The sequence below is a fragment of the Bombyx mori genome, chromosome 22, assembly GCF_030269925.1.
Source record: "Bombyx mori chromosome 22, ASM3026992v2".
Lineage (NCBI taxonomy): Eukaryota > Metazoa > Arthropoda > Insecta > Lepidoptera > Bombycidae > Bombyx > Bombyx mori.
The window spans coordinates 936,013-961,780 of NC_085128.1; the positions used below are offsets into that span (position 1 = coordinate 936,013).

The 25,768-nt window shown below is 37.3% G+C and overlaps 1 protein-coding gene across 1 annotated transcript in view; it reads right to left on the reverse strand.

Annotated features, from left to right (window-relative positions):
• NGR-A35 (neuropeptide receptor A35) overlaps positions 1-25,768 on the reverse strand; it is a gene marked incomplete in the record, with an annotated part of 158,534 nt that overhangs the window by 68,712 nt on the left and 64,054 nt on the right. The window contains 2 exon segments of the mRNA NM_001134279.1: positions 3,815-4,041; positions 25,009-25,151. Of these exon segments, the coding sequence (NP_001127751.1) occupies positions 3,815-4,041; positions 25,009-25,151 (370 nt within the window).

Consider the following 25,768-nt stretch of genomic DNA (forward strand, 5'->3'; position numbering starts at 1 on the left):
AAATTCCCTTAACACGGATTTTTTCGTGAATTCGTTAATTTGCAACACGTCACCTCCAGGCTTTTCCAAAAAGCGATCTTCCACAATTGGAGTGAGTGAATAACCAGTACTACTCAGATACAGGAGTATCATCGTGACCATGTGGAAAATTACACTCGTATATACCATAATGAAAATTATTATTACGCAAAAACACGATATTCGACTGATGTCCGTAGTGAAAATGATTTTCCGTTGCTATATCGATGATTTTATGACGATTTCGGTGTAATAACTTAATTTACAACACAACATATACTTTTTTATTGGTTTTAAACTTACCGTTATAAATGTTAATGTGCATTTAGTTGTTTTTCAAAAAGTTGTCTATTATATGTTTCCTGGTTTGAGTAGCATAGTGACATGTATATGAGCAAATTTTTTTTATTGCACAAGACGACGCGTCAATTTCACGGGCCATTTGTACTTCAATTGTTACTCGATTTATGTTTATAACGACGTGACCTTGAGACATGAGTGTATTTAAGCCTAATGGCTACCAAAATAAATACGAAGTTGGAATAGCCTTAATATTCCAACTTCGCACGGACCGGTAGGTGAGCCACGGGCTCAACCTGAGAGAGTTGCTATCAATAGCCCGAGTAAGAGCAGCGCTTTGCTGAATCTACCACCGGATCGGATACGCGACCTACTGAGATGACCGGACGAAAGACTCAGTGGGTTGATTAGTGTATACAATTACATATTACCGTTCATTCACTTGCTTACAACGTTAGGTTACAAACAGTAAGACTCTCTGCACACTAGGTAGCCAGACGAATATATGGCTTTGTATGGGAGGAACTCTTGGCTGCGACAGCCAATGCAACTCGCCTGTTGCACGGCAGCCAGAGCGAGTGTTGGCGAATGTATGTGGCTGATGTCCGTCTCCGCGCACTTGCTGTAGCAGGCAAATCCAAATTTAGTTATAAGACACAGCATACTTGTACAATCTCAAGTTAAAAAAACAGTCTGTGTATGTATGAACATTTTTAAAATTGTTATAGAATAAGCCTTTTGAGCGCCGTCCTTCTTTGATTTGCGTTTTTTACGAGATAAAGTTCAAATCGCTTGACGTAAAGCTCATAAATGGGCGTCAATTGGCTTCTATAACTGTCTGTTCAAATATTTCGGTTGCCGCAGCCAGGCTACCTAGTGCGCGGGGAGCTTTAGGCAATTATTTCTTTCTAGCTAATTCTTTTTGTACACGTTTTTAACGGGTTTTTTTAATAGTTCATGTTTTCTACGTAAAAATATAAGTAAATTTATTGTTGATGAAATGTGAAACGCCACAAACCAGTGGCGTGACACGAACAAGAATATTGATTAACGTTTACCTTGTAAAACAATTTTGTGCAAGAACAATAAAACGCTCCAGCTTAATTATGGAATAAGAAAAGAACAACATAAACAAGTTATTGAACATTCACTACGGATAATTTTCAATAGCTTACGACGAACAACGCAATACAGAAATTCACTAGAAACTGTTTGGTAAATTCAGTCTGTCAGTAGTAATAAACCGTTCAATAAATTTACAAAGGAAATTGTATTGCTCGAAAATCTAGTCGATGATTCTGCGTGATAAAAAAAAGGTTGGAGAGTACTCTGAGATGAGACCACGGATATCTGAAGTTAGCGTGGTCGCGAAACAGTAATCTTTTATTTGGAAAATATCTGCGAAAATAGATTATCTTTAGATTCATTTTATTATAGTTCTTTTAGTACATTTTTTGCTAGTGAAATATGCTTTGTATCCGGGAATTTGTGCATTAATACAGTTTTTTAGTGTTTTTGTTACAAATATATCAGCCAATCCAAATGAGACTTCTTACCTTAAAAATATCTAAGCTAAACGCTGTAGTAACGCAAGCAAACGCAGTCCAAGTAGTATCTATATCAATTTCATTTTAGCTCTCATCATCAAAATCATGTATCTAGAAATTCCTATCACATTTTTCTGGGTTGCCGCTAAATGTTTGAAATACAACAATCTTGTGTTTGCGGTATCTTTACAAAAGCTCTACTTGAAGCGTCAACGATAACTCTACAGAGCTTAAACTTAACTAGCGTTACCGATGTTATAATAATTTATCATAGATAGAACTAAACACTAAGTTCTATTTGATTTAAATTAAGATTATATAAAATCAAGTGATACTTATTTGGCTTTCATATTTTAAAGAGTCTTGCTACGTCAGATACACGAAACGTTATTTACAATATTTTAATTACATTTTTACCCTACATATGTTCCAATAATAGCGTCAGAAAAGTAGCATATAATTTATTGTTGTAGTTCTTTCAAGATTAGAGCGTAAATTGAAATACTTCATCATGTACCATAACATTCACATACACACATGTAGATGTAGTACACGACTCTACATACACATTTCTCAATTTGTCGATTATTTGTAAATTATTCCCACGAATTCCTAAATCAGGTTTAAGTACACAGTGTAAATTTGAAATTTTCTTATTTTTCCTTAAATGGGTGGGCGATCTCGCAGCCCACCTGGTGTTAAGTGGTTACTGGGGCCCATAGACATCTACAACGTAAATGCCGCCACCCACCTTGAGATATGAGTTCTAAAGTCTCAGTATAGTTATAACGGCTGCCCCACCCTTCAAACCCAAAGGCATTACTGCTTCACGGCAGAAATAGGCAGGGCGGTGGTACCTACCCATGTGGACTCACAAGAGGAACTACCACCAGTAGTTACGCAAATTATAATTTTAGGGTTTGATTTTTTTTACACGATGCTATTCCTTCACCGTGGAAGTCAATCGTGAACATTTTCTATGTACGTGTTCAATTAGAAAAATTGGTACCCGCTTGCGGAATTCGAACACCGGTGTATCGCTAGACACGAATGCACTGGACGTCTTATCTTTTAGTCGACGACTATAATATTACTATGTTAACTTTCGACATTTTTCAGCGTTAGAAAAATTTTGGATTTTCGTTAGAAAAATAACTTATTTAAATTTTCGAATTTGCTTGAATGTAGGGTTACCAGATTTTTTTTATGAAGGTACGTTCACAGGGGGCCTGGCAGCCTTTCCAGTGTCACGAGGATAGGAGGGCAAGCACAGATTCAGTCAGGATGGGTGAGATTTGCTAGCTGTCGCACAGGAGCCTCCGAAGGAGACCTAATAGCTCAGGAGCAGCTGTTTTGTGAACGCATTTATTACCGGATCGAAATCGCCATATGTATTTTTGGGGCAGAAAGTTTTTAACATGCCTTCATTAGCTTGGTATGTAAAGTGAAACTTTTATTACATCGTCTCAAACTTTTTCGTCTGTGTGTTGCATGTCGCGTGACGGTCGGCCGCGGAGTAGGGGTAAAGTGAAAGGCGCTCAGAGCAGCCAAGGCCAATATGGCGGCGCCTATAATAGTTCGATTTATTTCAATTTTAAGTGCTTACATTTTAACTTATTTCGTATGAATATTAAATTAAGATTAACGATTTTTATACCCCTGATGGAATATTATTCCAGAATTTTTAGTTAAATGTTTATAATGTGAAATAAAATTTTTACTTTTACCGTGCTTTCACAATCCTTTTTTTTATTGTATCACCAGTATAAACAGGATTGTAAATATAAATAATTGTTGGCTCGGTTTGTTATTTAAGCGATTTTTTTTGCTGTTTTTTTAACTACTAATTATATTTAAACTTATAATTTCTATAGTTGTCATTTGTTTTGTGGATCAATATAAATAAATAAAAAAAAACTACTAATATTTCTTATGGGCAAAATACATACCGATCCATTTTTTGTTCTGGACAAAGATGGTACCCGTTCCCGTTCAACTGCCGCCACAGCAAGCAGCGGCGCGAAGATCGCCAGAGCAATCAGCCAGAGACAAACAAGAAGTCCGCACGCGCCACGTCGCGACGGCATCCAAGGTTGCCGAAGGGACTGAGTGATCGCCAAGTACCGATCTACTGACATGGCTGTTATGGTGAAGACGCTAGAAGCTACTGCCACTCCTGTAAATAAATAAAAACTCATTAGAGAAGCTTTTTTTTTTCTTTCTATTTTTATCTGCAATCGGCTAAATAACCATAATCAGATGTGTTCCAAGGGGTTCGAGTTTTAGATGACATTACATTAAATTTCATCAATTACAGCAGTAAATTTAATTACTTCGGTCTAAGTTAAAATTTGCCACCTTTTTAAGCGTTTCACATCTCTTTGTATCTCTTACTGTTCTTGTTGACTTCCTCTCTAACAGCCGGAATTTCTAAATAATCGTGAATCTCACTGTTTCTTACAAACCAATGCGCGTTTGAGATAGTTCTATAAGATAAGCTACTACAGCTGAGTCCAGTCAAAGCTACTATAAGCCAGAAATAATCAGTACAAAACCAAAAATATTTCCTGTATAACAACTATTAAGCAAAGGTTCAGCGTCACCGGATAAAGGACAAAACAACAAAGCCGAAAACAATCATCGTTATATTTGATGATATCATAACTAGTCAATGAACCAGAGTTTATATTCAGGTCAGACAGTAATAAGATATTTGTGTATTTACCCCAGTTACGCACAATGAAAACAAGTGTCTCACTTAAAAAGGGAACAGCGGCATTGATGTGATTGCCTTCCATGAATGAGGGTGAGCACTTACAATATGCTCATCTCCCTACAATGGCAAAAAAGTAATATAAGTATGTGCTTAGTTATTTGCTCTCCGTCTCCATAATAGCGAGAAACTTTCAAACAAAATAAATAAGTCGAACACTATTTCAAAAATATTTATAATGTTTTAGATGTATGTGTACAATATTGTTACACCGGTGTATCGCCGAATACGCAAACGAATATCGAAGGATCTAGTAACATATAGAACGCTCGAGAAGTACAACGCCATCTATTGTCAGATAACGGAAACACAATACTCGACTTGTGTGGAATATTCTCGATAATTCTAAGGATGTCGTATCGATTATGAAAGCGTTACAGAGATGGCACGCAGTCAGTCTGTAATCGGAACTACTCGAAGCGAACGGATCACCTGAAGCGAAGCGGAAGAAGCGAATTGAGAAATTTAAAGTGTTTGTGAGTGTTTTAAGCGTTCTAAATGTTGAATACAGTTTTTAGTTGTAGTTTAGTATGTTAGATTTTTTTAAATGTTCATTTTTACAAGAGGTATTGTAACGTAGCAATTATTGCAATATTGAAAAGCCCGGAGCGAGCATTATCGAAGCTCGCATATTCACGAAGTAACTGAACATTAAAAATAAAAACTAATGGTACAACTTTGTCGAATAACTTCGATAATGTTCTGCAGATAAAAGTTTAAGGTGGTCTGGAAAAGCTTGTAAAAGCGTAATATGAAGAACCACCTCTGTAGACCACCACTATAGACGCGCCTATGCTTTAATAGCTATGTTATGCGATAATATTGTAATAACTTGGTATATTTTTGGCGTCAAGGATAGAACTATCAACCGCGCATGACCTCGACAACTGTGAGCTTACGAAACTTTACAATAGGGAAGATCTTAAGCTTTAATCTATTCGATGTTGTTAATTTACAATACACATTTATAACTTAAGGGTATTTCTGTAATTTTTACATACATTTTTACATAGATTTTTATGACACTAAAGTTTATTCAAAATGACTTCCGTGATTTTGAATACAGGCCTTCAATCTGCGCGGCCAGTCGTCTATCGCAGCACGAACGAGATCCATGTCAATATCGGCGGCTGCCTTAATCAAGGATGTCTTAAGTGACTCCAAATTAGGATGAGGCTTTGAGCACGCCTTTTCCTCCAAGTGTTGCCATATCTTGTAATCTAACGGATTCAAATCTGGACTGGAGGAGGGCCAGTCTTTGTGCCGGATGAATTCGATTTCACGCGTCGCCAGCCAGTCTTGTGTGCTCTTCGCTCTATGAGCTGGCGCTGAATCTTGTTGGAATACCCAGTGCCTGTTATTGAACATGGTATGAGAAACAGGTTCCACAAGGTTCGTCAGGATTGTATTTGGATACACAACTGCATTCGTTTTGACACCTTTCTCACAAAAATGTACCTCTGTTAAGCCCCAATAAGAAACTCCCAACCATACCATGAGCGAGGATGGAAAATGACCTCGTTGGACACGCGGAATACGGTTGCTCGCTTCTTCACTACTGTGTGCGTACACCTTATTTTTATTTTATATTAATTATCATTTTGTTTGTTGTAGCTCTCTTCTACGGTAAAAATTTTTTCATCCGAAAAAAGAATTTCCCGATATTTTTTTCCCGCGTACCGCTTCAACAAAGCGCGGCATCTCTTCAGTCTCAGGTCCATTAGACGAGCATTCAAACGATGTCCTGTTTTTCTTCGATAAGCCCGAAGCCCTAAGTCTTCATTTAACACCCTTTTCACCGTGGTTCTGCTTAACCCCATCTGAAGGGCCAACAGTTTCTGCTTACGTTTGGGATTTCTTTGAATTCGCGCCTTCACAGCTTTTATCACTGCTGGAGTCCTAACAGACCGAGGGCGACCACTTCTTGACCTGTCATCTACACTAGAGTCTTCATTGTATCGTTTGATGGTACGATAAACGAATCTTTTGGTTATATTCAAATTTTTCAGTATGTTAAAAATTTGAATTGGCGCGTAACCGCAACGATGCAACGCAATAACTGTAACACGGTCTACTTTAAGCGTCCACTCCATATTTAAAAATGAGTAAAATTCTAAAAGTATACATTTTTATTATCATGAACAATTCGAAATTCGAATTCAATAAACTTTTTTGTGGCCAGCATTCTAAAAGAAAAGTTTTTACTGTGTGACAATACTTATGACCTGACTAGTTAATATGTTGAGCCCCCGCGTAGGAAAGGTGATTTCAAAACAGCATAGCATTTTTTTTATTGCCCTTGTAGGCTTTACAAAAGCATACGGCCGTTCGGCCCACCTGATGGTGAGTGGTTACCGTCGCCCATGGACTTTAGCAATGCTAGGGGCAGAGCCAACCCGCTGCCTACCGTTAAGTACTCTTCAAAAGCCTCGTTTGAAGAAGGACATTTAAATTTTATTTCATTTTTTCAATCATTCATTTTCATTCAAAAAAAAAATCAAGTGTATAAACATACAAATAAACCGTATTGCAGCACAAAGCACTAGTATTCTTTATCATCAGCAACATGTACTTTTGTCACAGAGCAAGACGAGTATTCCTGCATAGGCCGATGCAGAAAACATATATTTTGCGACTAGACAAATTTACTTCTTTTTAGAGAAGTTTCAGTCTTATAACCTCGTGCAAACGTAAGCATCCGCAAAGTACTTGAAACGACGAAGCAGTGGGAACGCGAATTTTGATACGAGTACCCACTTGTAGAAGTTCCCCTATTTTTCAGAAATAACAAGCCACATGAGTGACAAACATAACTGTGCTGACAAATTTCATATTATCAAACATTTTTTTTCGATTGATACAAAAGTGGCTTTCTTAAAGTCGCACAATAATACCCGTCATAATTTCAGTATTAACAAAATCGAACTCAAATGATAGTATTATAGGAAACAATCATAAACAGACTTCACAAGAAATGTTTTTGCGTTGTTTCAAAGAGCAAAATCCCAGGATCGTATTTTTTAGAAGGTTTGTATATTGTGGCGATCGCCCAGGCCGCTAACAGCACCGCATGTTGTGCCAAACGACTTCGATTTTCTACGAAATCTTGGCAACTAATCGGCTCACATCGAAATATAAACTGCCTCTTATTTAATGGTATTGGCGTAACGAATTTAGCTTTATGGTTAACTAAAGCTAGTATATTTTTTCTTTATCTGTGAAGGCAAATCTGTTTCTCTATGTCGTTTCACTCTTGACTGTTGTCGTTTTCATTATTAACTAGATTTCCCGCAGTATTCGAAATTCGACTATAAATAATTGGAATTGTAAGTTTGTACACTATTATGACTGTATTTTATACTTCTATAATCACAAATTTCGCCAAGACTACACTATAAAAATATTAACAAAGACAAACAATATATAATCTATTCTCAATTTGACAACAGACGTCAAGAACAAAAGTTTGACAATAAATAGTATGCATGCGTGTGTGCGTCAAATACATGGTATGTAGTGTGTGTAATGTTTTCTTTATTGATTTAATATATCTTATATGCATTATTGTAAAAAAATATTAGCATTGTGCACTTCTTCTCTATATTCTCTATAAGTGTGGAAAACTTCATACTCCTCCGTCCGCGCAATTTTCGTAAAAAGGGATACAAAGTTTTTGTTTCACGTATTAATATATAGATAAGAGGTCTATCTATATCTATACTAATACATAAATCTACAGTGGTTTTTACGGATGTTCCGTTATAACTACTGAACCATGCATCCGATTGACTTGAAACATGGTATCCATGTAGAAAATACATTTACTTAATGGATAGGCCAATATTTATATGAGTGTTGGACTCCCTAATAATAATGTCAATAAATAATATTGTTAATTTTAAAGGCCCAGTGAAACGGGCGAGTACGGCTAGTTACCTATAAGTATATAATATTGTTAGCAGATATAGCGCGTTCCACGAATTTTTACTATCCTCCTCGTTCTGGCTTTGATAAATTGGTGCAACGGGTCATCCACCGCCGATTTCTCCTACCTGTCTATCGTATAGCTTATATAGTTCACTGATACTATTGATGAACGTACTCAACGGCCCTTCTGGTCTAAAGTGGATACCAAAGCCCATAGATATCAAAACGTGAATGACCAAACCCACCCCAAGGCTTGAGATCGACATCTCAATTGTTTTGTATAATGGCTCCTCCATCCTTCAAACAGTTTACCGCTGTAAGAACAGTACTTCTTACTACCAGTAAATTTTAGTTAGTTACAATCCTCAAAGATCGGTGCTACCCACCTTCAGGTGAAGTCTTTGTTTAAATTAAGTAACGAGTAATGAAAATGAAGTGGGGTGTGAATCATGGGGGGGGAATCATGCTATAATTCAACGCAGCCCTGTTTCATAAATCTTTTCATAACTATCTGCTCTGCTATCTGAAGTTGTCGTGGCCTAAAGGATAAGACGCCCAGTGCATTCGTATCTAGCGATGCACCGATGTTGGAATCCCGCAGGCTGGTACCAATTTTTCTTATGAAAAACGTACTTAACAAATGTTCACGATTGACTTCAAAGGTGAAGGCGTAACATCATGTAATAAAAATGAAACCCGCAAAATTAATTGCGTAATTACTGGTGGTAGGACCTCTTGTGAGTCCGTACGTTTAAGTACTACTACTACCCTGCCTATTTCTGGCATGAGGCAGTAATGCCTTTCGGTTTGACAGGGTGGGGCAGCCATTGTATCTATACCTTAGAACTCATAGCTTAAAGGGGGTGGCGGCATTTACGTTGTAAATGTCTATGGGTTCCGGTAACAGCTTAGTACACGTACTTAACACAAAAAAATTACTAAATTACTTTTTGTAAACGGTTACCAAATCTGATTAAGTTAGGTAGTTAATGCAAATTTGTAGTTTTATGTGTAACAGAAAAATATTTATTTTCAACTAACATAATATCTTTTATAGCTGAGCTGCAGATGACGCAGATAATTAATTAGTAAATCTCATTCACAAGAAAGTTTTATGAAACATCACAGTATTTTCATTAACATTCCAAATTAAAATCCTTCCAACTTATCGAAAATTGTTTCTCGACATAAAAAAAAGCTCAAAACAATTCCGAATTTTATTTTCGGTAATGAAAACGACAAACTCGCCACCGAAAACGTTCATTAAAAATTTTAATAACTCGCAAACAGTGCAAGTATTTTAATGAAATATTCAAATGTTTCGAAGGCTACCAAAGTATTCTGGATGCAAAGGCTGCAAAGGCTCATTGTAAAAATGATTATTTAAAAAAAAAAGTAATATTAAAAAAAAAAAAGAAAAAAGACATGCCCGCTGAGTTTCTTGCCAGTTCTTCTCAGGACGGAGGCTAGTTCTTGTGAATTGGCGGTAGTTCTTTTTGACTTTCAACAAGTATGTACTTTCATTTATGTTGAATGAAAAAAAAAATTTATTTGATTTAATACAGAATACCTCATCGTGTCCACACGAACTCTTGCATAAACTCAAAATAGAGACTCCACTTCCAGATTCCGGGGCATTTGAGTGTTTTTTTTTTGACATAGATCTCCAAGGATGACTGCTAGACTGCACCTACCTACATATGACCTTGAAATGATATCTATAGGTACCAACCTTTTACCTGAAATACGCGGTTTCATTGTAGAAGTGGACAGAGCGACTATGTCTGTACGGGGTACACCGGTTACGCAAACTTAAAGGCAATATATGCAATCATAAGTTTCCTTAATCATGAAAGTCGCGTACATACAATATTACCGAGATTATGATTGCTGCTTTATACATATTGCGGCACCGCCTAATTCATGTACACAGCTACTCATTTTTTTGGACCTGGTGGCCGAACCTTCTACGAGATTTCTGCGCCTAGGGGGCACATGGTGTATTTGGGATTGGACGGTTCGCAGCCGTTGTGAGCGAACCGCAAGCCCTAGGGATATCGCCCTAGGGAGGCCGCCGCGTACATACGCCTAATTAAAAACGCGTCTAAAGGAGTCAGTTACAAACATATAATACCAACATACATACAAGTGAAGCTAATATAAAGCGTGTAAAAAGATGTGTGGTGTCGTAGGACACCGGATCGGAACGAAGTTCCTTATTATAAAAATATTAATTTTAAGTTCTATTCGAGGTTCACAAAAAATAAAACTGCGACTTATTGCGAGAATTTACGAACTTATTGTGGTACACTTCAATCACGGTTGTTTCCATAAGTGTTAGTGTATTGCGCAAACGAACGCTCTGAGATCGCTCTGAGATGAATGATAAAAAAATATGTTATTTTTTGTACGTTATTACAAAGTTAAGTCATACACTGTGTGCATTACTAATTTGTACATGATTACAAAGTTAAGTCGTACACTGTGTGCATTACTAATAAAAATCTTACGTTACGGACGTTTTTTCCCGGTTAGGGTACCCCTCCGCATCGTCCCATAAGAAACTTCGTTCCAAAAGACTTGACAAACACTTAGTTTTCATATGAAAATATCTCATCGTCCGTCATTATACATATTCCAAATGTATCGAAGCCCCAACGTGGCATGTGAAACTGACCGTGGAATTGGAATAGCAGTTGTCAAATTTTCGTTCAATTTAATTGCCTTGGGGCTTAAATGAAATCCCACTTGTGCAAACTTAATATCCAAAATTTGAACTATCATTAGCAAATAGAATCCCATAAGATCCGAAGCACATATATTTAATCCAAAATATACTTGGAAAATAATTTATAAACGAAATACGTATATGTAGCTTGCTTGCATTCAAGACGAAGGTAAATCATTGTGTGATAAAACAAGGAAATTTTTATAGAAATATCGAAAATGATATGTACATATGTTTTTTTTTTATTGTTTAGATGAGTGGACGAGCCCACCTGGTGTTAAGTGGTTACTGGAGCCCATAGACATCTACGACGTAAATGCGCCACCCACCTTGAGATATAAGTTCTAAGGTCTCAGTATAGTTACAACGGCTACCCCACCCTTCAAACCGAAACGCATTACTGCTTCACGGCAGAAATAGGCGGGGTGGTGATACCTACTTCTGCGGACTCACAAGAGGTCCTACCTCTAGTCCCTAGTAAAAACCATGTATATTTCAATTGAGATATTGACGTCACGACTGTGGACTCAAGTACGCTGTGAATTACTGGTGGTAGAACCTCTTGTGAGTCCGCACGGGTAGGCACCACCACCCCGTCTATTTCTGTCGTGAAGCAGTAATGCGTTTCGGTTTTAAGGGTGGGGTAACCTTTGTAACTATATTGAGACCTTGGAACTTATAACTCAAGGTGGGTGGCGCATTAAATTTGTAGATGTCTATGGGCTCTAGTGACCACTTAACACCAGGTGGGCTATGAGCTCGTCCACCCATCTAAGAGATAAAAAATAAAAAAAACATCGCTTCAATTAACAGATTTATCACCATGGTATGTAAGGAATGTAGATCTTCAAGACGACCTAAAATTAGTACCGATACGTAAGTATCTCAACAATAATCATTTTTAGTATTAAGTTTTTTTTAAACATTAAAATATAAAGCTATCTTTGACAAAAGATATTCAAGTCGTCAATCAGCGAAGACCCGAAGACGTCTGTCTGGTTTCTTTCATTTCGAACCCGGATATTGCGTTACCAAAATACCTTTTTTTTTTTATCCTACCTAAGCTGGCCTAGAGAGGCTATTCCAGTGTAACCGTAACTAGTAGGTGAGCTCACGGGTCTCAAATCTGACGACGATGCTAACACGAACCCTAGCAAGAGTCGTGCTTCGCAGAATCTCCCACCGGATCGGAATCGCGACCCACTGAGAAGATCCGGCGAGAAAGTCAGTGGGCTGTGTCTGAGAGTTAATTTACTCGTCGAGCCCTTCGTCGCAAGAGACGGGTTCGACGAGAACGGTGACCGGTGCTTGAAGTACCTAGAAGCACCGTTAGTGGATCGGGAGGATCCGAGATGACGTGTTTTGGGCGACGTCGACTGCTTTCCATTCTGTCCGCAGGATCGGGAATGTAGTTACCGGCGGCCACGATGAGAGGGTTCTCGTGTCGTGCCGCTTTATCGAAGTGGCGCGTCGACGCCGACTGTAGATACTTACTGATGGACTCTAAGTCCAGGTCGTCATGGAGGTCGACGTTCCTGACGAACCACGGGGTTCCGACGGCTATCCTGCAAAAACGGGATTGAATAATTTGGAAGGATTTTAAGTGAGTGCGGGCCGCGTGAGCGAACACTACACTTGCATAGGTCATGACGGTACGTATGCAAGTTTTGTAGAGTGTCACCTTATTTCTAAGGGACATTTTACTTCGCCTGCATATCATCGGGTAGAAAAATACCAAACCTCATAATATTAACAGTGGTTTCACGATCTCATTCGTTTTTTCAATTATTATTTATGTTTCATCCATCTGTTATTTTCATTGTCAAGGTTATAAATATTTAAATTAAAGTACCTGTAAAATCATATTCTAATACGATGTTTCTAATTTTTATATTTTGCACATTCCCAATCCACTTTTTACGTAAAAGTTCTGAACTGCATCTGACTTTTGTTTATTTTTACCCAAACTTATTGACCATACTAGTGAGTACGCGTACACCAATTGTATGATACTTACTTATTCACCTACGGTTTCGAAATTGAGCCCTTAAGAATAACTTAAACACCAAAACTAACTTGTCTACAATTCGCTTATCTGGATCACTGTCTTCGAATTACAAGAAAACTTTGTACAAGTTAAGATTAACGGGATTGAGAGAGACCGATCCAAATGAAACAAGTAAGTCAGTAAGTAGACTTGAAGAATAGTTTTAGTGTGTTTTTTTGGTTCGCGTTATAGAGAACAGCACTATTGTTTTAATGACTCGCCCACTTCAGGAACTAAGCATCATTATGCTGGATGTCAATAAAAAGTTCACAGTTAGCAAAATATACTGTTGCGCGCTGGAGTTCGGGATAAATAATAATTCTACCGACGTAAAAATTAAAACTGTATTAGCATTTAGAACACTTTAAACTACTACGTGACTTCGTGCCATCTCTGCAATGCTTTTATAGTCGATACGACATCCCTAGATTTATCGAGAACATTCTGGATAAGTCAAATAACTTCAATGTGTGTTCCTGCTATCTAACAATAGATGATGTTGTACTTCTCGAGCGTTCTCGACGTTACTAGTTCCATTAATATTCGTTTCGGGCGATAGATGGCGTCACTCATACCAGCGTAGCAATACCAACAACACTTTATATTGTGAAATGGGTCAAGTAAAAATTAATAATCGCAAGGGTTCTTTTTAATGGGATAAAAGTGGAAGCTTATTCCATATTTTTAGACATAGCGCATTACAAATTAGATGCGCGACTAACTATTTTAATGTTATATTTCTGCTAGCTTCTCTGTCTCTACACGAACAGATCCACTATCGCCTCACCGAATCACCGAAGTCGGTGAAAGGATCACCGAAGGCCATAAACACCTGTCAATCTCCTTGAGCATCCGGCTGTCTTACCTTTCAAAATAGAACGTAAGGATACTTCGCGTTAGAAATATATGGAATAGTAGTCTCTACTTACGCAAAATCACACTTCATTCTGTCAGAAATATGACTAGGCGCTGTTCAGTATCAATGAAAGTATGTATTGCATCGATATGATTTGTTTTCTGTTTGATTGTTTTTTTTTTTCTTATATCATAATACTAATATCCAAATATGATTTTTGTGCTTAAGTGTAACCCAATCGTATAACTAGTTGTCGACATGTTCTGTTCATAGCGAAAATTTTTAAGGATCGATTGTTGTTTGTAACTCTTTCGTGCAAAAACATATAACCAAGATTGATTACTCGGAATATTTATTATTATGGTAAACGTATGGTACAACGCCGGGTGTATCCGCTATAATAAACACGGCATTGTATCTGTTGGTTCGTTATTTTACCATCAGGATTTAGGGTTTACAAATCGACCGGTAATTTATAAATCCGAGAATAACACAATTTTTTTCGTAAAGTGTCTCATTAAATCTCAATTACAAAATTTAACGGCATTGAAACCGCGGGGCACGTCAAATCTAATCATACATTTTATTTTATTTATTCGTTAATACTCGATAATAGTGTTTCTACAGTCAAAAATATTTCCTACCTCACTAATATTAAGTTTAAGACGAAGGTTCGAGAACTGTTTCTCAGAGAGTTATCTGACTCATCTAACTGGTAATATTTGTTAATATATATTTATTTTTATACGTATATGTATCTATTTATATACGAGTATTTGTGTCTATAAATATGATGTATATTATATATACACATATTATTATGTTTAAGTAATATCACTATAACACTGCACCTACCTAGGTTCATCTCTGCACTCCCCTAATGTAGACTGTCAGAGAATGCCTATAGCATTAAGTCCGCCTTTATACTATCTAGTATATAAAGTTAGAAATAAATAAATAATATTCAGTGTAAACCCAAATACGTATTTTGTATATACGCATTCAAAACTCTTCTAACACGAATATCAAATTAACCGCTTCACTCATTATTCTTTATTAAATCATTAATATCTGACATACATTCTGATTTGCGGAAACAAAGTTTTCCCCCCCAGCTTAATGGAAAAAGTTTTATTGTGATTGCTGGAGTCCCTTTTGTCTCGAAGTGAATACCTAACAGGTTCAGTTAAGTACCTGATTCCCTCATACTCTTTGATTGATTGAAAATGTATTATTGTACACATAAATGGCAAACAACACGAAAGTACAAGAGGGAACTTTATAGCTAAAAGCGAGCTTTTCCGGTCAACCTTTAGATGTAGAAGAATCATCAAAGGAAAAACCCCAACTGTGATGTACTTATAGCTTAATATTTAAGAGGGATTGTAACGTTATATAAAATTCCTTACGGTATTATTTTGATAATTTTGAGTGACTTAATAGTGCAGCAGCTAGCGCCTCTGACTGTTGCGGTGAGGGGTCATGGGTTCGATTCCCACATCGGGTAAACATTCGTAAAATAAATAAGTTTTTTTGAATTTTATATGGGTGTTTATTACCTATATATGTATATATTTAAACGCATATATAAAAGTATGTATTTGAGTTTTTGGTACCCATAACACAGGGAATCCTAATTTGGGTCCCGATAACCGTATAGGATTTGTTTTCAGTGATTATTATCATTGGAACGAAGTTCCTTATGGGACGATGCGGACGGGTACCCACCCTAACCGGGAAAAAACGTCCGTAACGTATGATTTTTTCTATTTAGTTTTTTATCAACAGATGTCGCTGCACGTAAATTCATCAATTCCTGAATCGCGGTGACGAAAAGTTACACAATTGATAGACGTTCTCGTATTTCTCTTGCTAAATCATACTTATCCAAGTACAAAATAGAAAATAAATTTTAATAAATTTGAATTTTAAAAATTGTGTGAGAAAAAATTATTAAATAAGCGTGGGGTGCTTTTCAGGATATGTTCAAAATAATCCTTCTACTCAAATCTGATCATAAAATATTTATAACTACTTATAACATGCACATGTAAAAGCGTATTTTGTTAGTTTTTTTAAAATATTATTTATTACACCACACATATTTTCATAATGGAGGGAGGAACTATACGTATTGAGACAATGTTAAACTGAAGCCTTTACTATGTAAATCACTAGGACCACCCAATATCGTGTAAAAATTCATTCCTTTTCTGCAGCAGGAACAAGTTGGTCTGTTCAGATTTATAGTTTTTACAGGTTACAGGTAACTAACCTCTGCATTTGATATTCAATAACTATTTTTATCGGGAATCTAAAAAATAGCTTTTCCCAGTAATCGTTTGCAAAATTTCTCTTGGTTATTACAAATATATAATAACAGTAAAGGTGAATACACGAAAATACAATATCAAACGAAATTAGAAAAGTGAAAGCTTTGTCAAAGGAAAGAAACCTTTGAAACTACGTTTTTTTATACAGAAAATCACTTTATAAATTAACACGCCCCTTCGGTTTGTAGCTTTTTGGTTTGATTATTTTGAATTATTAGAGATTTTAATAGACGAGAACCTATATATATTTTCGATTTTGATCTTTTAATGTCCTTTGGATATTTAGGTTATGTAGCTTTTTTTAGCTTTTGAGGCAGATGAATCTATGGCCCAGCTGATGATTAGAGGTTATCGTCACTCATGGACATCAGTAACGCCAGGAGAACAGCCAAATCGCCCACAAGTCGCAAACCAAACCAAATGTTATTAAAAGCTTATATGTACGAATCGAGCTTAAAGCCAAACCTGTCTGCGCATCTCATTGTGTTTTTAAAAAGCTGGTAAACTTCCAATAGATCTACGCTGAAGTGTTTACAATACCAGAACTCGGATGAACACAGGATAAATGAATAATATCGTGGCGTGTAACCTCTTTGACAGGACCTACAACGATTGGGCATAGACTAAGACAGATGAAAGCCAGATGATGACAAGAATTTGAAAAGAAACAAAAGAATGAAATGGAACGAGGGCGGACGTTACTGGCGGCAGGCAGTACTTTTAATGCCTTCCTAAAAGACGTACATGAACCAGACGACAAGGAACGAACTTACTGTTCTCATATGTACATCAAATAGACGACAAACAAACGAACCTACCGTTCAAATGGTCAAGTGTAAATTTTCTATTTAAGATTAACGATTGGAATTTTCTAAAATTCCAAACTCACAATACTCTAACGAACACTTTTCATTATACATTTAAAATCTCAAACAACAAACAACTTTATCCTGACTTCACTTTATCATTCGTCCATAAAATGACATCGTTCCAACCCTACTTAAGCGTCCTTCACCCAAAAACAATGCTAATACAAAACAGGAATTAATTTTATGTAATGGGATTGCTTACGATGAGAAATAACACACCTTCAATGTGCATTATGACTTATTACCTTCGTCTCGCTATGCGTTACGGCACCTAAATTTATTGAGTTAGCTTCACTAACTGGTTCTGGCTAACGACGCGGTGTTACTAAGCAGAGATTATCGCCGCGAGGACGGCTGTTGACCTCAAGATGTGCACGATAACCATTGCGCGCTCGCGAAATTTCCAACCACTATAATAAAACTTCGGCCATCGCATTAATATTGTTTTATGCTTATGATCAAACAATAACCCTTTTTAAGCTCACAGCAAATATTTCATTCAACTGATACTTACTTCGAACCAACCATTATTATTTATTTTTATTAAGTCCATGATGAGATCTGTGTTGGTTAATAAGACGCCCTATGTGAACATATAAGTAAGCCAAACTTTTTTTTATTGCCCTAGTAGGCAGACGAGCTTAAGGTCCAGCTGACAACGCCACGGGCAAAGTCAAGCCGCTGCCTACCGTAAAGTACACCCCCACAAGCCTCAATAAAAAAAAATTTTAAAAAGGACAATATCATAAAGTCATTTCTGGAAAGTTTTGATAATACTGACGTTCATGCTGTGCTGATATCCGAGAGCTGGCTAAAGCGTCATCTTCTTTCCACTAGTTATCCTCTTCCTGGTTTCGATTTGATTCGGAATGATCGTGTTGATAGGAGAGGCGGCGGCGTTGCTATCTACCTTCGCAGTGTTTTTTCTTATAAAATCCTCGACTGTTCTCCACCAAACTGTTCAACCTCTGCTGAGTTTCTTTTTTTGGAAGTTTTCTTTAAGGGAGTTAAATTAGTGCTGGGTGTTGTTTATTGTCCTCCCACTGTAGATTACTTCTCCAGTCTCGAACCAATTCTGGAATCCTTAGGCTCAAAATATTCACATCACGTCATTATGGGTGATTTCAACACCGACCTTGCAGTTCATTCACCTCGATCCTGTAAACTCTTGGCTATCGTCGAATCTGCTAATCTTCAAGTCCTGCCTCTACAAGCCACTCATTGGAACAGTGATGGGAATGACACCTGGCTTGATCTAATTCTTACTTCCTCTCCCACCCTTGTATCATCTCATGGTCAATATCCCGCACCTGGCTTCTCTCATCATGACCTCATTTTCCTCTCTTACTCCTTAAGTCCTCCGAAGTCCCAACCTAGGCTTATGAGCATACGTAGTTTCAAACGCTTAAATTTAGATCAGTTGCAAAAGGATGCGTCAGAATTAAAATGGGATGATTTTATGGCTACACCTTCTGTAGATGATAAAGTGCGTATTTTTAATGAAACTATCCTTAACTTGTATGATATCCATGCGCCTGTTAGGAAGGTGAAGATGAAGCGTCCTCCAGCTCCATGGATAACGAGAGGTGTGCGTATGTGTATGCGGCGTAGAGATAGAGCTTTTCGTAAATTCCGGAGGGACCGATGCGATGACAATTGGGTTTCTTATAAAATTGCGAGAAACCGGTGTAACCAGGTGATACGAAATGCTAAACGCCGCTACTTTCTACATAATATATCGTCTTCTTCAGTTGCTAATATCTGGAAGTTCCTCGGAACTCTAGGTATTGGCAAACAACGTCAATACAGCTTTCGGTCGGCAATTGGACTGGATGATATCAATGCGCACTTTACTACAAGTATCCCGTTGGATCACCAGTCTACGCGCCGTACTGTGGAGTTTCTGGAAGGACTATCCCCTCCAAATATCGACCCCTTTAAATTTTCCACGGTATCTATGGGTGAGATCAAAAAGATAATCCTCTCTATAAGATCCAATGCTGTGGGTCACGACGGAGTGAGCCGCCAGATGATAGTGCTGATTCTCGATTGTCTTCTTCCATCGTTACAACATTTAATCAATTCATCTTTGTCCTCTGGTACTTTTCCTGTACAGTGGCGCAAAGCATTTGTGATTCCCTTACCCAAAGTCTCTAATCCGACTCTTCCTACTCATTTCCGTCCCATATCGATTCTCCCTTTTCTGTCCAAGGTGTTGGAGGCCTGTGTACATAACCAACTGTCCCAGTTTGTTCATAAGAATGGTTTAATAAACTCTCTACAGTCTGGCTTCAGACCGGGCTACAGCACCATCTCCGCTCTCCTCAAAGTGACAGGCGATGTTAGGGCTGGAATGGAGGATACTAAAGTCACATTGTTGGCTTTGGTCGATTTCTCTAATGCCTTTAATACCGTCAGTCACGAAATCCTTTTATCTATCCTGTCCTATCTTATGATTTCGCCGGAGGTGCTGAAATGGTTTACATCATATCTTCGAGGGCGCCAGCAATCGGTCCGCATTGATGAGTCTTCGTCTTCATGGCGTGATCTAGATACCGGTGTCCCTCAAGGCGGAATTCTCTCCCCTTTGCTTTTCTCTCTCTTTATCAATCTCATAACTCAGTCCCTTCAGTGTTCGTATCACCTGTACGCTGACGACCTACAGCTGTACTCGCAGGCTACTGTGGACTGTGTGTCTGAATTTGTTCGCAGAGTGAATGGGGATCTAGAGGCTATATGCGATTGGTCTGGTAGGTTTGGTTTGACGGTCAATCCAACCAAATGTCAGGCGATTATTATTGGTAGTCCCCGTTTGTTGGGACGATTAGATTTTAGCTCACTCCCACCCGTAACTTATAATGGAGCAATTATACCTTTGAGCTCATCAGTCAAAAACCTTGGACTGTATATGGATTCTAGACTTGATTGGACGGTACAGGTGTTGAATGTTAGTCGGAAGGATCTCTGCGTGCCCTTTATCGCTTCAAGAACTTTCTCCCTTTCAAGATAAAGTTGATGCTTGTTCAAGCTTTAATCCTGCCCATAATTGACTATGGCGATGTATGCTATCTTGACCTGAATGCAGACCTTTTGAACAAACTCGACCGCCTTCTCAACAACTGCATTCGTTTCATTTTTAATCTTCGCAAGTATGACCACGTGTCTACTTACCGCTCCGAAATAAATTTTCTTCCTATACGCGAGCGCCGCAATCTGCATGCTCTTACTGCGCTTCATTCTATACTAACATGCCCAACTCCTCCCTCCTATCTGACTCAGTACTTTAAATATTTACATTCTTCGCACGATAAGGACTTGCGTTCCTCTAATAATTTACTCCTTCACTGTCCCACGCACAACTCTAGTTTAGTCCGTTCGTCTTTCGTAGTTCAATCTGTTCAACTTTGGAATTCACTTCCTCTTAATGTTAGGATGATCACTGATCGCCTAACTTTCAAAATAAAGGTACGCCAACTTTTTCTGGAGAAACTTAAAAACTTAACAATTTGACTTGCAATGTGTGTTCTGTGCAATATACTATTTTCTTGTACTATGTATATGTATATGTGGTTCTATTTCTTTGTTATATTTTTATGTTGTGTTTAAGTGTGTATATGAATATGTATGTGAATATGTGAGTATATGATAGAGATTATATATAGATATATGTGTAAATTTTATATTATTATCATGATATAAAATTGTGTACGTTGTTTGTGTGATTATATATATACTGTGTATGTGTTTGTATATTGTATAATGTAGTTTGGTTGTTTCACATTAAGTTATGCACCTACCACAGGATTCTCTACACCACCCTTGGTTGACTGGTAGAGAATGCCTCAGGCATTAAGTTCGCCATTGTACTTATGTGCATTAAGTTGAATAAATAAATAAATCATAACGTCATTGGATTTCCTTAGAAAATTAGTACCTGTCTGCGGGATTTGAATACCAGCATAGTCTCATCATTCGATACGAGTACACCGGGCTTCTTAGAACGATTATCTGGATCCTTGAAGTTATAAGTTTATTTGTATTTCTGGCACTCCTAGACAGAAATGATCAAAGTTTACTGCCGCTGAATAGAGCACATTATTAATTTTTTACTTATCTATACCAATCTATACTTTTACTTTTTTTTATATATTATAAAGCTGAAGAGTTTGTTTTTTTTGAACGCGCTAATCTCAGGAACTACTGGTTTGATTTTTTTTTTTTTTTGTTTGGTCCGATTTGAAATGTTCTTTCAGTGTCAGATAGCTCATTTATTGAGGAATGCTATAGGCTATTTATAACATTACGCTAAGACCAATACGAGCGGAAACCTCCTCTTTTGAAGTCGGCAAAAAAGCATGATTTTGGTACTTTAAATAGTTTCTTAACATTCTATTATTCAAAAATATACTTACTTCTACGTAAATGAAGTCGCGGGTAAAATTTTGCGTTATACCAAAGTAAATATTCCACGCGGACGAAGTCACGGGCAAAAGCTAGTTAAAAATAAGCCGGTTCGATGCGCGCTTTTCTTCTCATCTAAGTTAATAAGCATGAAGTAGGAAAACGCTAACCACGGCTACTCCGTAAACGGTGCAGTCGGTAGGGAAATTGTCAAAGTTTCCGACAAGAACTTTTGGATAAGGGTTCCGTAACATACCCAAAAGCTACCTAACAATGTGTTCTCTGTCCTCCGCCATAGTAATGCTATTAAAGTTGCTAGCTCTAACCTGCCAAGAACTGTGAAACTAAGTGTTACTGATGCCTATCGACACCACAAAAAAAATATCGCCCCTGAGATAAAGGGAGCAAAAGAAGAAGTAAGTTTGTTGAGCTGTAATAACTGCTGCTTTAATTTTAAGAAACCCTTGAACCAGAATGGGTTATTAATCTGCAGATGTAAGAGACAAGACACTTAATCAGATAGCATTGATGGTCAATAATACTCGTCTGAATTCACAATACTAAGTTCCAAAATTAATACCAGTGTATTTGGAACAACAGTGGAACTCGGTATAAAGAACATAGATTTCTCGATAAAGTTTCAAACCCTAATTCATTCTCTTGGGGCTAAATATGTATTTGAAAATTGCCTATATTTCTGAACACAAGCAAAATTATCGATGTAAAATTCCATGATTCTTACTTTTAGCACGACAAACTTCCATACAACCTTGTGTGTGTTATCTTGCCCCCCTTAGGGCGAAAACCTTTCTGTGTTCCTTATGTCTAACAACATAAAAAGTATAAAAGCTGACAGTTCAAATATGTAACAATCGCTCAGTCAGTGCAAGTAATTACATATATTATTATGTATACATAAAATATGTCGCGAGCGCGCATTAGTTTGGTAGCAAAACAAAGCACAATAGCGCAGCACGATTCCTGAGAGGTGACAACACTATCGTAATGTCGTTGGAGCTCGGCTAACTTCGTGCTACAACAAAGCCTAGCCGATGGAGGCGCGTAGACGCCATCACACTTACCAACAAGCCTTCTTGAAGAGCGGTGCTTCCATCCTAAGAACTGTCATTCGTTTCGTTTACTAACGTCAAGATAAGACTGCTAAATTGTGGCACATTTATGTCGTAGATTTTTATGGGCTCCAGTAACCACTTAAAACCAGGTGGGCTGTGAGAGCGTCCACCCGTCTAAGCAATAAAAAAAGAAGACAATAAACGTGTTTTGTGTACTCGCTGTTTCTCTTTGCTCGATCACCCTAGCTATTCGCCCCTGTGGTGTCTGACAATGGTGTCAATAACGCGCAATAATATATATTTACATACTCGTATAGTTGATAGTGGAGATGGGCAGGACATATGTTAAGAGAGACACAAGAAAAGTGGACAAAGAATGTAACGGAATGGTACCCAAGAGATGGCCATAGAAGTAAAGGCAGAAAAAATCAAAGATGGGAAGATGATTTCAAAAGAATAGCTGGCGGAGAGTGGCTGAGAAGGTCAAAGGACAGGACCTTATGGAAAACATTAGAGGAGGCCTATGTCGAGAGACAAGCTGTTTCCTAGCATTAAAATATATATATATATATAATATTTAGATATAAGCATTGTAAATTTTAACAGCAATAAAGGCTTATTATTATATTATTATTATTATATAGTTGATAGATAAATTTTAATGTCGTTCTTTCATAGGTCTATCGTTCGTAAGGACGGGTTTGGAAAACGGGTATTTTGAAAAAATAGTACGAGGCCCATCTCGAATCTTTGATCACATCATAACCAGATCCATGAAAGATAATAAATAGTATTGCAAATTACACTAAAAGCCTTCTCTAGTTTCCCATTTTTCCTACAATTTTTGTTTAAAACTTTTGTTTTTGCTTAAAAAGTTTAAATAAAATCGAATTTATTACGTGAACAATAAATTTTTAAGTTCTTTTCAAACAAGTTCACAGTCTACGGACTCCCCGTAGACCGTGAACGTCTTATGTTAAGGAAAATGACAACTCCGAAATCTGTCGAGTTACAGATCTTTCTGAAATTAAACAAAGTTATTTGGAAAACATGTCTTTGCAGATGGCGATATGATGTTACGGCTCTTGGAGACGTAAATAAGTAAAAAGTGGAAACTTTGCCTGATGAAACACGTTCTTAAAAAAATACACCCGTTAGATGACGAGTTAAACGCTGTAAAGATGTCGCTAGGAATAAATACCAGGAACAATTGTGAATACAGGGTGGCTTTTTTAGAATAGATTTTTTTAGAATTAGAATAAGAGGCAATAAAAAATTTAAACCCAAAGAAATATGATAATAACAGTCTGCAGTTACGTCCCGGTTTCAGTTTTTATCAAAATACGTATGTTGATGTAATTAAGCAAAGGCTCACATATTCCCAAAAAAAAGTCCTAGTTTTCAATTTGAAGGAACAGCCGTTATGTAATATTGAGACTTAAGAGCAGTCGCAGCATTCACACGGGCAAATAAACATTTCATAAATAAAACTACCTATACACATACTTTTTTTTTGTCAGCAGGAAATCGCCGGACTTCCGCCCTTCACTGGGGATGGAGGGCGGGGCATGTCGGAGTCGAACCGACTAAAACCTCCTGTCGCTCAACAACCAGCATCCAAACCTCCCATGAGACAGAGCTCATGAAGAGGCAAAGGGGGGAAAGTGAAGCGTTTAGTGCGGACCTCATCTCTTCCATCACCCTCCCCCTAACTACACATACTTGGTAAATAATTTAAATAAATAGATGGTAGAATTCCAGGCGTGTTCACACCGCCCCTACCACTTGTTGTACACACAAAAGTATTTGTAAATGCAAATTTAATTTTATCCTATCTTTGTCTATTCATTGCAGGTTAGCATTGTTGAATTTCCCTGCATTCTTATTATGCAAAGCTGTAAATACGGTGATGTGAAACGCCCTCTCGTATTTGCATACAATTATTAACTTCGAAACTGCTCGGGTTAGAATATTTTATTGCGCAAACAGACAACGGCTACTATTAAGCAGCTACAAGCATATTTCAAAGCATCAATGCGAACAAACTAATAGCCAACTGACTTCATTACAAGATGGTGTTCATCTTGAAACATTTCGTGTTTATCAGATTGCCGTGGATGAAAAATTAGTACGTACCTTGAAGGAAATTGACGGTTTTGCACATTACTTCACCGAAGTACCACAGCAGGGTCACTGACTTGGCAATCTGCACTGGCATGCAGAACAAGGTCACCAGGAGATCAGCAACAGAAAGGTTCACAAGGAAAATGTTTGTTACGCTGAAACAAAGATAATATTATCTTTTAGTTATTTTTCGAAAATGTTGTTGTAACGCCAGGGAAGGCTTCTAGATAATACAAACAAAGCAAGTGTCATGAGAAATCAATTTAAAACCATGTGTGTTACATATATTTGTTTCGCTAAAGCTTCACTATAAAGAAAACGATGTTAAATTAAAGTTAATTTTAATTTAATATTGATAAAATAAGTGTCAATAAAACCTTGGAGTCTTAGTTATTATTTCAAACGGGCGTGAGAATTCAGTACACGTGTGCAAATTTTATTATCACTATATATACATAGTATAAAAGAATAAAACGTAAACAAAATGATCAATTCAATTGTATTTATGTGTACAACAAAAAAAGCAATTTTACCTTATAATATTATTTTTTTTGAAAAAATAAAACACAGCACTGGCTTAACTCGATACAAAACAAAGCTTTTGATAATTACAGAACAAAAGGTTTGAAGCTGAGAATAAAATGTTTGTTTTAATAAAAAAAGTTCAGTGGCTATACCGAAGGGAGTTATTTCAACGGAGCAATTTAGTTAGAATGGTTCAAATCTTCAGATGGCTTTTTTGTGGTCTATGTAAGCAAATACTTGTTAATCC